The 14,751-nt window shown below is 31.2% G+C and overlaps 1 protein-coding gene across 1 annotated transcript; it reads right to left on the bottom strand.

Moving 5' to 3' along the window:
• Window positions 1–3,634: 3,634 nt before the first annotated feature.
• On the bottom strand, window positions 3,635–4,444 carry LOC108990207. The gene has a single exon (XM_018964095.2). It carries the CDS (start codon window positions 4,442–4,444, stop codon window positions 3,635–3,637), a length of 810 nt encoding a protein of 269 aa, XP_018819640.2.
• Window positions 4,445–14,751: the final 10,307 nt, after the last annotated feature.

Raw genomic sequence — 14,751 nt, 5'->3', positions numbered from 1 at the left:
TTTGCTCGCTCGAGCGAAGTAAAGTTTGCTTTATTAGGTTTTTGGTTTAATACTTACGATATTTAGATTCACATTTGGATTAAATTCTTATGATATTTATATTTAAAATTATTCAAATTTTTTATTTGGATTCTAAATCTGGATTTTCACACCATTTTAAAATAAATTATTATTATTGAGATGGAGAATTTAAATTGATAGGTCTATTGACTCTTATTATTATTATTATATAATATAATTTTCGAACGAGATCAAATGAGCGGATGACTAAAGGATTTTAATAGATATCTACCTCATTGAAGGCATAATGCATGCAAAAAGAAAAATCATTATTGATATTATCATAATTATATATATAATGTAGTTTTTAAACAAAGTCAACTGAGCAGGTGAAAGGATCTTAATAGATGTCTACCTCATTGAAGGCATAATGCATGCAAAAAGAAAAATCATTATTGATATTATCATAATTATATATATAATGTAGTTTTTAAACAAAGTCAACTGAACAGGTGAAAAGATCTTAATAGATATCTACCTCACTAATACAGTATGCATAACACATAATGCATGCAAAAAGAAAATCCATTCTTATCACCATCATCATCACCATCATCATTATATATAATGTAAGAACGAGACCAACTGAACAGGTGAAAGGATCTCAATAAATGCCTACGTCACGAATGCAATATGCGTAACACATTAACTTTCATATATAGTCATTACATGAGATAATCTTGTATTAACGTGACAGCAAGAAGTTTTTCTACTTCCTCCCCCTAGCTAGCTAGAAATTAGTAGGGGGCGGTGGGAAAACTTAGGCTTCGTTTGGTTCCTTAACTTCTCTCAACTCATCTCAACTCATCATTACAATTTTTTCAAATTCTAACACAAAATATAATAAATAATTCAACTTTTTCAAATCTCAAAATAATAATAATATTAAAAAATAATATTCTAACAATATTTTATCATTTCAACTCAACTCAACTCAACTCACTTCAACATCCAAACACAACCTTAGTTTCTTCCATTGATGTGAAGCAAGTCCCGAAATAGTTATACACTCTAAAGTTTTCTTGGAAATTTATTCGAACAAGTCTCTTTCATTTTGCTGTAATTGTGAAAAGCGACTTTATATATGCAATTATGCATACAGTATTGCTACGGGCAGGAGAGTTGGCGCAGGAAGTTGTGCACGCCTACCACATCTACAATGAAACACACCGTATCATTTTACGCTTGCGCAACTTCCTGCACCAACTCACCTACATTTATCATTTTCCTTATGGCATAAGGGGCGGTGGGGTTGGTTTAAATATTGTAGAGATCAAATTGAAGGAACCCCCATTTCCCTCGTTAGACGTAACTTGATTTTGCAGTAATCATTGGATAAACAGTTCTTTTTTATTGAAGTCGGTATTCAAAACGCACTCTTCATTTAATTGATATGATAAGACTTGAATCGTCTTATTCTCATTTATTTTTAGAAATAAAATAAGGTGAGTTAAAATTAAAATTAAAAAATAAAATAAAATATTATTAAAATATATTTTTTAATATTATCTTTATTTTAATATTTAAAAAAATTAAATTATTTATTTTATTTTATATAAAAATTTAAAAAATTATAATAATGAGATAAAAGATTTTCAAACTTTTCAAAATTTTGAATTTATTCTTGAAAGCAAATTAAACCAGCCGATCACTCAGAAAATAGTCCTCCACAGAGGCTTTGTCCACCAACTGCACCAAGAAAAACACCTACTTTGCTATGATTTTTCAGAACATAGGATAGTTGCAAAACTATGTACTATGTACAGTTCTAAGTTCACATGAACAGCTTTTTTAACAGGAATATCGGAGCAATTTTTGTCACTAAATTTTGATTATATATATATGAGAAATGATTTGTACAAATCTAAAATAGATAAATTTCATACAAGCTCTTATAAAAAAGTAAATCCCGCCTTAAAAAAGTGTAAATATATATTTATATATATAGCTTAACTAATTAATAGGATTTAATTGTATCCAAACAATGAAATATATTAGCATAAACTTTTATAAAAAAATATCTATTGTAAGTGCGTTTATTGTTAATATACTAAATAAATTATGTGAGTGCATGGTAGAATAAAAAATATTTATGTTCTAACTTCTTTTATATTTTTAAATAATTGTAATGGGTCTATATATAGTAAATGGTGCAATATTTACACATGATCGACTTGTAACAATTAGCTGTAGAAGTGTTGGACTTGATCTGATAATAAGTTGCAACTAATTAACATATTATATATCTTAAGTTAAAACTCTGTTTTTTTATAAAAATTAAAAAAAAAAATTCTAGCAATGTTAATTCCAAAATAGTAATTAAATAATTTCAAGATCAGGTAAAAAGCTCCATCTTGGATATTTGCATTATCATGCGAGGAATTCAATCACAAAGAGAGTATATATAAATCCTTTTTTATACATATTTTCGTACACAAATATCTCATATATTGTGTTAAGGTCTAATTTTTTTTAATTGAGAGTAGTAGGAATTCGGGAATAAAGCCCTGTATAATTCCGGGAGCGATTGCATTATAAGCTCCCAACAACTAATTTTTCGTAAATACATTTTAGATAATTCAAGAGAAAATTTGTCAAATCCGTTGGTGTCAAAAATATTAATTATAAGAAAACTACTTATTTGTGAACAATTATTTATAACGAAAATGATTATTTCCTGTCAAAATGAATCTTTTTTATCGCAAATAGTTGTTATCGTTACAAATAATCCGTCATAAATATTTCTTTTTCTTATAGTGATCATATATTATAAATGCAAAGTTTTGAACTCAGAACATCTAAATACGACTTGCATAGCACCATTAAGCCATCTCTAAGAAGGTAATATAGTACTTAAATCGTCAAATATCATTAATGATGTGTTTTGATTTTACTAAACCAAAATTATAATATGTTTGGCTTTAAAAGTTATAAGCACATATGGTTATCAAAAGTTTGTACTATTATCTTGTCAAACACATGATTAATTAAACCCAAAAGAGTATAACACGATGGCTAGGCCGCAAAGTGAAATGAAAGTACTGAAAGTAAAATAAATAAATATAGCCTATAATGGCAATTAATAACTTATAAATAAAGCAACAATAAAGTGAAACCAATTAAAGTGGTATTTTTTGGAGAAAAAGACAGCTCTAGCTAGCTATAGCAACATGCATAAGTCCAAGGCATTTACACTAATTAACCAACATGGAAAGATCATAGCAAAAACAAAGTAAAAGACATATGGGAAACAGAAAAAGGACGTACTACAAGACACATCAAACTAGAACATAAATAAGAGAAACTCAAAAAATAAAAATAAAAAGCAAGCAAAGCTACTCATCATGTTTTTTTTCTGGATTATGATCTAGTACTACTAGTCTTCATGTTCTATGAACTAGGGAAGACTTTTTTCCTATTCCTATTTTATATTTCGCTGTAATTTCTTGATGTATTACAAGGAAGTTTCTTATTTATTGTATGTTAATTATATTTCCTGTCAAAATGACTATTTTTTGTTAAAATGAGAATATTCTTGTCACAAATAGTCATTTTTATGGTAAAGATCAACTCTTCATAAATGCTGATTTTTCTTGTAGTGATATGATTGAAGCCGAATCTGTCTATTAATTCTATCAATAAACTCTTGAACTCTTCTGTTCAGTTCCTCATCAGACATGGTTGAAAACTCATTATCTTCCAATTGATCATCACTTGGTTTATCATGCTTTTGATCATCATTGTCTGACATGATGTTCTTGCTCTCGTCATGAATCACGAGGAGTCTATCTTTTCCTGACTTTCTTCCGCGAGAACTTCTTGCATCACTCTTATGATCAGCTTGTGGGGTAAGAACCTGCTTCTTTTCTTGCAAGTTTTCATGATTTCTAGGCTTTTTCGAATCATGACTAATATTGGCCATGATAGATTTACTTTCTGGGTATAAATATTGATCCCTTTGATCTTCAGCTAATATTTCTTTCTTTTCTTGCAAATCATCATCATGATCAACGTCCTCTTGCTTGGGATCGGTTTTGACAACATCTGGGTATTGTGAAACGAAGGATGAAACGTTATTTTTCACTTGGCTATGCATCATCATCATGTAATCTTCATAAAGATCATGTTTCTCTTTGGACGAAGAGAAAGCACCATAGTCAGCAGCAATGATGAGGATGAGAGTGTTGGAAATGAAAAACCAGAACTTGGTGGTGTTGAAGAGAGTATAAGAAAAAGATAGATTGAAGGTATAAAAGACACAAATATAAACAAAAATGGAGAGAAGAAAGGCAAAGAAGGAAATTCCCTTGGCTTTCTTAGGATACTCTTTGGAAGATAATTTGCAGATGCATTCTCCCACCGGATTTGGTGGGGTTTTGGACATGTTTAAGGAAGAGATTGAGAGGCTGATTATCGTGGCCGGAACGGTTCTGGGGCTTAGAGGTTTTTGCTATGTTTTGGTTCATTAAACTTGAAGTTGGGACGTAGATCTTGTTCGGTTTATATAGGATTAATCAGGGTGCATGCTAATAATTGAACAAATCCAAATAGATATTCTAGTCCTGTCAAGTCGGTGTGTATAACATACCATTCACATACTTATATGATAATATTAAATTTTAAAATTTATCTTCTAAATCAAATTATATCATATAAGTAATGTGTGATGTAGAGGTATTAAAATAGTAGTATTCATAATAAATATCTTTTTTTGAGCAGTGATATGCGTCGTAATTCTATTTTACATAAAGGACAATTATCATGTAATGTTTAACATTTAAAATAAAACAAAATTTAGTAATTTTTAGGAGGAAGAGGTTGTTGAGAGAGATTGGAAGAAGCCAAGAACATTGTGAATTGAGCGGTTGTTCTTTGACAGCTACATGAGCCAAATTTGCTAAACCAAGTCAAATGGCAAATGCCAAGTCATCAAAATCAGCACAATATATATATGCCATGTGTCTGATCCGTATTCAACCAACATTTTGAGCTGTCAACCACGTCGTACGTCACAATTTTATGTGTTTTTATTTTATATTTTTCTAACTTCTAATCATAGACCAACATTAATTTACTCATTTGTAACTGAGTTCTTCTGTTTCTAAGTGGATATATATATATTGAAAATATATCATACACAATTAATTTAATAAAATTTAAATTCCTTTTTTATTTTTCAAATTAAATCATGGTTAATTAATTGATTTGCAGGATGTAATTATCCCCTTATAAACATATCCAACTGGCCTCCTAACACCCACAAGAATTATAATTTATAAATACGGACGGTGTACTGTCGTTTTAACTTGTAAAACATGATTAGTGGTTCCACGTGTCAGACTCGAAATCGCGGTCCCACCATTGAAAAGTTTTAATTATATTTGATAAAAATAAAAAAAGATTTGACTGCCAAATCATCATCTGGCAAGAAGATCATGTTGGGTTCACCATGTTTGTAGACATTGAAAAAACACCACGTGTGTTTGTTGTATATATATATAATTTATGTTGTTGGATAACATGAATAGATGGAAACAAAGCAAGCAACCTAGCAAGATAGCCCTCCAGGTGTATGTTTTATCTCTACAAGTGTTTGGTTTTAATTAATTTTACAGGTGTAAGACGGATCAAAGATGATGAAAATATTCGAATTTATCATAAGATTGTGAATAGTGTTTGTACACACATCATATATACTAGTTGTAGAGCTACGTGCGAGGCACGTTTATCATGTATTACTATAAAATAAATTATTCAAAAATATAAACATCTAATGTAAAAGAAAAAAACTCAGATAAATGAAAATACTATAGCTCATTCAAGTTGCAACCTACACTTACATGGTATACTACATGTATTTTTAATGGAAAATACTAATATGCTATCTGAGTTTGCCCCTTCATGAATTGTAGAGAAATAAATTTTAACAAGCATCATAATAATAATAAAATGTTATAATAATATGAGTAATATGAAAATTAAAAGATTTTAGATATTTTAGTAATAGTTTTCTTAGTAAAATATATGAATTTTAGAATTCAATCATACTACTCAATGACCCAAGGAGTACTAAAAAAATACATAGTCTTTTATTTCTATATTGTTCTCACATTTTTTCATCATTAAAGGCAGGTTTGGAATACAAAACAAAACACAAAATTCTCATCTCATCTCATCTCATCATTACACATTTTTCAAATATCTATACAAAATATAATAAACAATATAACTTTTTCAAATCACAATACACATTTTTCAAATCCCAAAACAATAATAATATTAAAACACAATATTTTAAACTTCAAAACAAAACACAAAATTCTCATTTCACCCCCCAAACCTGCCCTAGTCTCTTCTATTTTGAAAACTCTAAAAATATTATAATAGTAGAAAATTATTTTATTTAAATGATTTTAGTTAATTAAGAATATTATGAGATTTAAGTTATATTAAAAACTTTAATTATTTATATGATTTTCTTTTTGTTTGACACTTTCTGAGCCGCTTATGCCCCTGTGTGACCTGCTATAATTACGGTTGTGCTCTCTTGTGTAATGTTTTCCAGTTTCTTTCACGACATTTTTTTGCACTTTATCAAATCTAAATTTTCCTGAGTTAATAATAAGGTCGATGGTGACCTTATTATTAGTTTAAATAATATTCTACCTTAATTTCTCTCAATATTTTTAATTAAGTTAGTGTTTACGTATTTTTAAATTAGTATTTTAATCTTTCACAATTAAATCATTTTGAAGACCCCAAGACAAAATGACTGGATTAAATATCCAGATCTCTCTTCCTTCTCCCTCACTTTTCCCTCCCCTCTTTCTCTCCTCCCTCAGCTCACGTGTACGCGGTAAGCTGCCCCTCTCCAAGCCGATTCTTCCTCTGCCCAGCCGGCGCCGACGCCGCCGTGCTCCGGTGAGCGTCACTGCCCCTTCCACCAGCACCACCTCACTCCGGCGAGTCCCCCCACACCGGTCTCCCTCTATCACGCTCTCTCTTCCTCTCTCTCGGCTGTGCACAACCCGAATGGGTTTGATGTTGCTACGCTGCTATGCGCCACCACCTCCACAATAGCCTCCCCTCCCACCAGCCATCCCCCTCTAGTGAGCTTGGCCTCCATCTCCCTACCGTTTGCCCCCACGAAGTCCACCTTTCTCACGCATGGGTTCTCCCACTTCCATCGCCGTGCGCCACCACCCACGGTGTCCAGCCACCGTCATGAGCCTTCTCTAGCCACCATCGACCTACCCCAACCACCCATGGCCCCGATCTACCCTTCATGCATGCCCATTCTCTCTTACAGACTCTCCCTCCTTCCCAAGCTCCAGCCGACAACCCTGATTTGTGATTTGTGTAGAAACCTGTGTGTTGATTTGGTGATTTGTGTGGTAATTTTTTTATTTTATGATATTTTTTGTGATGATTTTGTGGTGATTTTGCTGTGAGGATGTAGAGACAGACGCGGATTGTGATATTTTTGTGGTGATTTTGTGTTGATTTTGTTGTGATTTTACCGTGGTTTTACTCTGAGGATGTAGAGAGGGACGCGAATGCAGAGAGAGAGGTGGAAGAAGAAAAGCATAAAACATGGATCACTCTTCATTACTGTTTATGTTAATGTTCATTATTGTTGATGTTTATAGGAGTTTTTAAGTATAAGAAGATATATATATATATATATATATATAATATAGAATAATCATAAACTAATCTTCATTGGTCTCTGTGATTTGTTCTCATTTTTTACACAAGTTTGGGGGACAAGAACTCATGGGGTAAACAAGGAGACCTAGTGGCACATGCTGATTGGTTCCCCACTTTCTGTCTTAAGTGATACAATCGTGAATTGCCTACTAGACTTACTAAATTCTCAATAATAATTATTTATGGAATGAGATTTTTAACAAGACCAGAATTCCACATGTGGTGATTCCCTTAAGGCAATATGTTACGAGTCCGTTTGGATAGTGAGATAAAATGAGATGATTTATGAATAGTACTGAAATTATTAATTAAAATTAGATGAGATAAAATGAAATGAAATGACTCTATATCCAAATCGGGGGCCTCATGTGGTATTATTTGGCTTGAAAAAAATGATCGAACCTTTGATGAAAAGGAGCGCTCTTTAGTGAAAGAAATTATAGGACAAAAATGGGTTGTGTTTACACAATATGGTAATACTCTCGTAAAAATATTTTTCCCACAAGTTAGTTATGGATATAAGAAATGTAAGTGCTCGAATTGTGCACAAATAATCTCTATTTATAGACTACAAGGCATTGATTGGCAAATGTCACAACTATTGATAAGTGACAACCGTTTGACTCAATCAAAGGATTGTGTCTTTTGACAATTTCTCAACCAACACCCCCATGAAAATTATCACTATAGAGAGGGTCTGAATCCAATGGATACACTATTTGGTGTGTGATTACACCCCTTAGATTTACATCTCCCACTTGAACACACAACAACAATAATGAATCCAGTTGATTATGTTACCTTGATACCAATTAAAGTTTTACACAACTCAACTCTCATATGTAACTCCTGCAGATCGACGTCAGAACATGACAAGTCTCTACGTGTGCACGCTTTTGTCATTACCTTATCTAAACACACATTTTACCATATATGCTCACACTGATCACATATTATGGGTGACTTTATTTCACTAAATTTTTAGTGAACGACATCAATTCTATGTGACTAAATAAATATTTCTATTATAATTGACAACTTCAGCCGAATACATCAAACATGTATCGACATGCGCTAAACAATTATTAAGTACTTCTTCTAAATGTCATTCTCGAGACTTTCCTTAATTACTTTTTTAGCGATTTTACAAATGATCAATCCTTTAATTGGGTAATCAATCTGTACTGAAATTTTAAAAAGTACTTCATCTGACGTCATACTTCAGGATTTCCTTAATTATCTTATTAGTGACTTTAGAAATGACTAACCATTTACTTTAGGTAACTCTTTATAACTCTATTTATCTAGGTATCCCCCGTAACTTTTTGAGTTAAGCATGTTATTTTACCTAGGTACCTTTCATTCACATTCTGGTCATATGTTTTTTAAATTTCTCCAGAAACAGTCACTTGATCATTAAAGCTGCTACCATCTTAGTTGATGAAACAAAATTAACATTGACTTCACATCTCTCCATTATATCCAAAATATAATGATAATGCACATCAATGTGTTTTCATTTGGAACTTGGTGTTCCACTTTTTATTAACAAGATGACAGACTGATTATTACAAAACATATTGACTGGTTTTGTGGATGTATCCAAACTCAAGCTTTCAATAAAGCGTTTCATTCACACCGCATTACTCACTACCATATTGCAAGCAATATACTCTGCTTCTATTGTGAACTTAGCAATACAACCATGTTTCTTACTCATCCAAGAAACTATTGTTCCAACAAATAGAAATATATATCCCCTTATAGATTTTCTATCATTTAAATCACTTTTAAAATCAGCATCACTATAGTTGATTAATTCTAGATCACTAATTTCAAAGCACATATTTTTTGTATCTTGTAAATTCTTTAATTTATGCTTTACTGCTTGCCAATGTTCTTTACCTGGATTAGATTGATATCTGCTTACTAATATTATTGTATGACAAATATTTGGTCTCGTACTTGTCATTGCATACAAGTGGCTTCCCACAGCTTGAGTATATGAAATTTTAAGCATTTCGCTGGTTTCCTCTTCATCTTTTGGGCATATACTCTTTACTCAAAGTATGACTTTTGCAAAAAAATATACTTAAGGGTTTTCAATTTTTCATTCCAATTATTTTAAGTATTTTTTCTAGATATTTTTCTTGATCTAAATATAGCATATCTTGAAATTCTTACACCAAGAACATAAGCGGCTTCACACATGTCTTTCATTTTAAATTTAGATATAAAAAACTCTTTTGTTTTATCATTATATCTAAACAATTAGTTGCTAGTAATATATCATTAACATATAATTATAACAATGTTACTTTATGTATACACAATGATCTAGTAGACTCATTTCATATTCAATTTCTAAAATTATTTGGTGAAACTTAAAGTACCATTGTCTTAAATATTGTTTAAATTCATACAGTAACTTCTTCAACCTGTAAATTTTTTCTTCATGTTCTTCAATTTGAAATCATTCTAGCCGAATCATAAAGATGTCCTCTTTTAATTCACCATTAAAAAAATCTGTCTTTACATCTAACTGATATAATTCCAAATTCATCTTAGAACAATAGATAATGATTATTCTTACGGTAACTTTGTCACATGCGAATACATATCCACAAAACTTATACCTGGTTGTTGAGTGTATCTTTTGACAACTAATCTTGTTTTATATCTTTTCAAACTTCCATCAACCTTAAATCTTCTCTGAGAACACATTTGCAACTAATAGCTTTTCTACCCTTTGAAAATTGAGTTAACTTCAAAATATTAATTTTATTAATCGATTCTAACTCATCTTTCATGGTTCCAGGCCATTTATTTGAATCGACGTTATTGATTGTCTCAGAAAAATTTTCAGGATGATTTTCTAAATTTTTCAAACTAGTATTTAAAACATAATAATATTGAAATAATATTGATGGTCATTTGATCTTTTACTTTCATTGTCTCCAACATCAATATCTCAAATTAATTTTTATCTTACTTTTATTTATTTCCATTACTCTATCTGAGTAATATTAAGATTTTCATTGTCAGATCTATAGTGATTTGTTGATTTTCAAGATCATTCAATAAATCTATTTGATCAACTGAAGTAATTAGGTATGTATTTTTCCAAGAAAGCGACATCTCTATTTTCTATCTATCCTCTATCAGAATGATAAAATCTGTAGCTACTTTCATTTTCTACATACCTGATAAACTTGCATTCCCAAGTTTTACTTTTCAATTTATCTTTTAGTGGTTTTTGGATGAGCACTTGTGCCTTACAACCCCACACCTTGAGTTTGCTTAAGTCTGATTTATATTTCATTCATATTTTGTAAGGTGTAAGAGGTTTTGATTTGGTTTCAACTCTATTCAATATATATGTTGTAGTCAACAATGCTTCCACCCAAAAATGTGTTGGTAGGTTAGCATATGTCATCATTGATCTTATCATATCTAATAGAGTTCTATTTCGTCTTTCTGCAATGTCATTTTGTTGAGATTTATATGACATAATATAAATATGTCTTATACCATTCAGTTTGAAGAAACTATCCAAACCTTTAAATTCTTCTTCTCTATCACTATTCAAACTTTTAATAGACCTATCCAACTGGATTTTTACTTCTACTTTATATTTTTTGAATTTTTCAATTGCCTTTGGTTTGTGTCTAAGTAAGTAAATATGCTCATATCTTGAATAATCATTAGTAAAAGTAATAAAATACTTCATTCCCTTTTATGTTTTAGTTCTGAAAGGTCCACAAATATTATAATCTATTATTTCAAGAAAATATGTGGATTTTTAACTTTTTGAAAAAGATTTACTACTCAGTGTGCCTTTGATACATGGTTCACACATATCAAAATCTTCTGAATTTATTTGTAATATTAATGAACTTTTATACATTCTAATCATTTTATTTTTATTTATATGACACAATCTTAAATGCTATAAATTTGTACAATTTTCAGACACATTCAAATAATTATAAATAGATACTTTATTATTAATATCAATATTCAATACATACATATTGTGGCCTTTCACACCTTCACTGATAAATCACCCTTACTAATAATAACAATTCTAGACTTAAACTCAATTGTGTAACCCTTATGATATAGTACATGCACAAATATTAAATTCCTACGAATACTTGGTACATAAAATACATCAGTAAGCAATATAACAGAATCATTTACATAAACTTTGCATGTACCTTATCTCAAGACATCGCAATACGTGTTGTTGCCCATATATACTTTGTGCACACCTATTTGTTTTTCTTCAAGTTTAACAAGCATCTCTTTATTCCTATAAATATGACTTATTGTTACAAATTCAACCCACAACAAATCTGACTCTGGTTCAATAAGCATTACTTCTAAAACTGTCATTACAATTTCCTTTATTAGGACATTATGATTTGTAATGCATCTTCTTTCCATATTTAAAATTATTTCCAACAAATTGTTTACTTTACTTCTTTTCAACAATTTTTTTTCTTAAACTGCTTTTGCTTAATCATATTATGCGGAGAACGTGTGTCTTGAGCCATCATTAAACTAGATTATCCATTCTCTATATTCCTCATTTTCATCATTTTTTCTTAAAGTACTAAGAGTACCAAAAGTGAAGTCATTCTTATTTTCTTTCCATAATGTGTTAAACAAGTAACGATATAATCTCAAGATGAAGGAAGACTATTAAGTAAGGTTGTAACTAGCATTTCATCGCTAAGAGGATGATCAACATTATATAATTATTTTGCAATCAATTCAATTTGCAATACACGATCGCCCACACTTTCATCCTCTTTCATGCAAGTCATATTATACTTATCTAACAATAATTGTATATATAAGTATCATCATTCATAGTCTTCGAAATGAGGAATTACATCATCATTCATGCAATGTAAAATCAAGATTCTTACCCAAAAGCATTGTATTCTTCCCATTTATCTCCAATTCTTATGATGCTTCCACTTCCACTTTGGTCATTTTTCATATCTTCATACGGCTTTTGTATTGTTAATGTATATAAGATTTTTTCATAGGTTAGAAGAAAAATTATATGCCTCCTCCAAACCCGAAAATTCATTCCATTTAATTTCTCAATCCGTGAGGGATCAATAATTTTCTTCAGTGCTATAAATAACAAAACTTATAATTAACAATTAAAATATAGAAATAATAGATGTGTTCTACTACCAAAACAAAAACACAATAGTTCAAACTTTGAGAAAATTAAATAATTTCAAAATTAATAATAATAATCTTTGGATTTAATCCAATGTGGTTGCCTAGAAATCCTCATATTGTTTTCAAATAAGGAGAATAATGGAAGTGGTGCCTTGACCAAGTGTTGCCACGAATTCTCCTTGAGGTTTCTCCTCTTTCAAAAAATTTTAGGTGATTTTCTCGAGCAACAGGTGCCTTATAGAAAGTTGGGGCAAAACTAGGAGCGTAACAGCTTTTGAACGGACTAAATCGAGCTTGAAATGATTCAGAATGACCAAAAACACCAAAACGGGATCGAACCGATTCAGAAAACCAAGTAAAGAGGTTCAAACCAATTTTTATGGCACGGTCAGCAATGCAATTAGTGGCTTGAACTTCTTCTTCAATCATGGTATAGCTCGCGGCTTAGCGCGCGACTTTAGAATGTGAATCGAGTCGTGGGCTAGTGCTTGGGCCTATTTTTTAGTCAAATCCATTACAAGCTTTTGGGCTTAAGCAAAGTGAGTCGGAGTTATAACATGTTTACGGGCCGTCTGGTGCCACTTTGGTCCAGATGAAACCATGTCGGTCAGTGCATTCAAAACGATGTTATGCTGCTTCTTCCGAATGGCTTCCAAGGTTCTTAGATTGGCATCATTCAGTGCCTTGTTTGACGGCAATGTTGTCGTTTTATTTGGTTTCCTTTCTACTCGACACTGTTGTTTATCACAAAACTATTTGAATTCTTATGACTATTGGTGGTGTATTCTTCTTTGCACACACTAGATTCCGTCACCATGAAACTAGGATTTTCATTCGCCTCCGATGCGTTGGAAAGCTACGAGGGTAAGTTTAAAGTGTCCCTGACACTCTCAAACCTCAACGACAGTAATGGGCTCCAGCAACCGGTCGAAAAAGTTATGAAATTTTTTGGCTTCTCTCTATGTTCGGGTTCACCGTTTTTGCCCTTCGAGTGAAAGTTCTCCAGCAGTTTTCCTCAAAGTAATAACTACTTACCAAATTTTGTAGATTCCCATTATACTCAATGCCTCCCTTCATGATTTGGAATAACTTGGTAGATGGGTCCGAAAGTTTTTGAATATGATTGTATTATGCAAGTGTGGTTGCCAAGCACTTGCCTATTGATAGTATTGTAAGAAAACAATCTCTTTGTCATGACAAAGCTCTTGATATCATTGAAAGAAATTATAGAAACAAAATGGATTGTGTTTACACAATATGGTAACACTTCTGTGAGAGTATTTGTCCTACAAGTTGGTGATGGACAAAGTAATTGCAAGTGTTCGAATTGTGCACAAATTATCTCTATTTATAGACCACAAGGCACTTGTTGGCAAACAATACAACCATTGGTAAGAGATATAATTGTTTGATTCAATCAAACGGTTGTGTCTCTATACATTTCCTTAACCAACATCCTATGGGAACCATTATCATGGAGAGCATGTGAATCCAAGGAGTACACCGTTTGATTTGTAATAACACCCTTTAGATTTACATTAATAGTTCTAGCTCTATTTGTTCGAGTTTCTGTCATTGTACTCAATAGATCCAGTCTTATGGCTTTCTTTCATCATTTTCTAGTTCCTAACTTATAATATATGTCCTCTTTCATATGCTAAGCTTACTTGTTTTAACAAAATATTATTTTACTTATTATTAATATACAAATTAAATAATAAAATCTACTTATTCCTATCAGTTTAAATCATTAAGATTAGTGATGATTTCATATAG

The sequence above is a fragment of the Juglans regia genome, chromosome 4 (assembly GCF_001411555.2).
Source record: "Juglans regia cultivar Chandler chromosome 4, Walnut 2.0, whole genome shotgun sequence".
Taxonomy (NCBI): Eukaryota; Viridiplantae; Streptophyta; class Magnoliopsida; order Fagales; family Juglandaceae; genus Juglans; species Juglans regia.
Note: the sequence above shows the minus strand (reverse complement) of the source record. Positions and strands in the feature narration are given on the sequence as shown.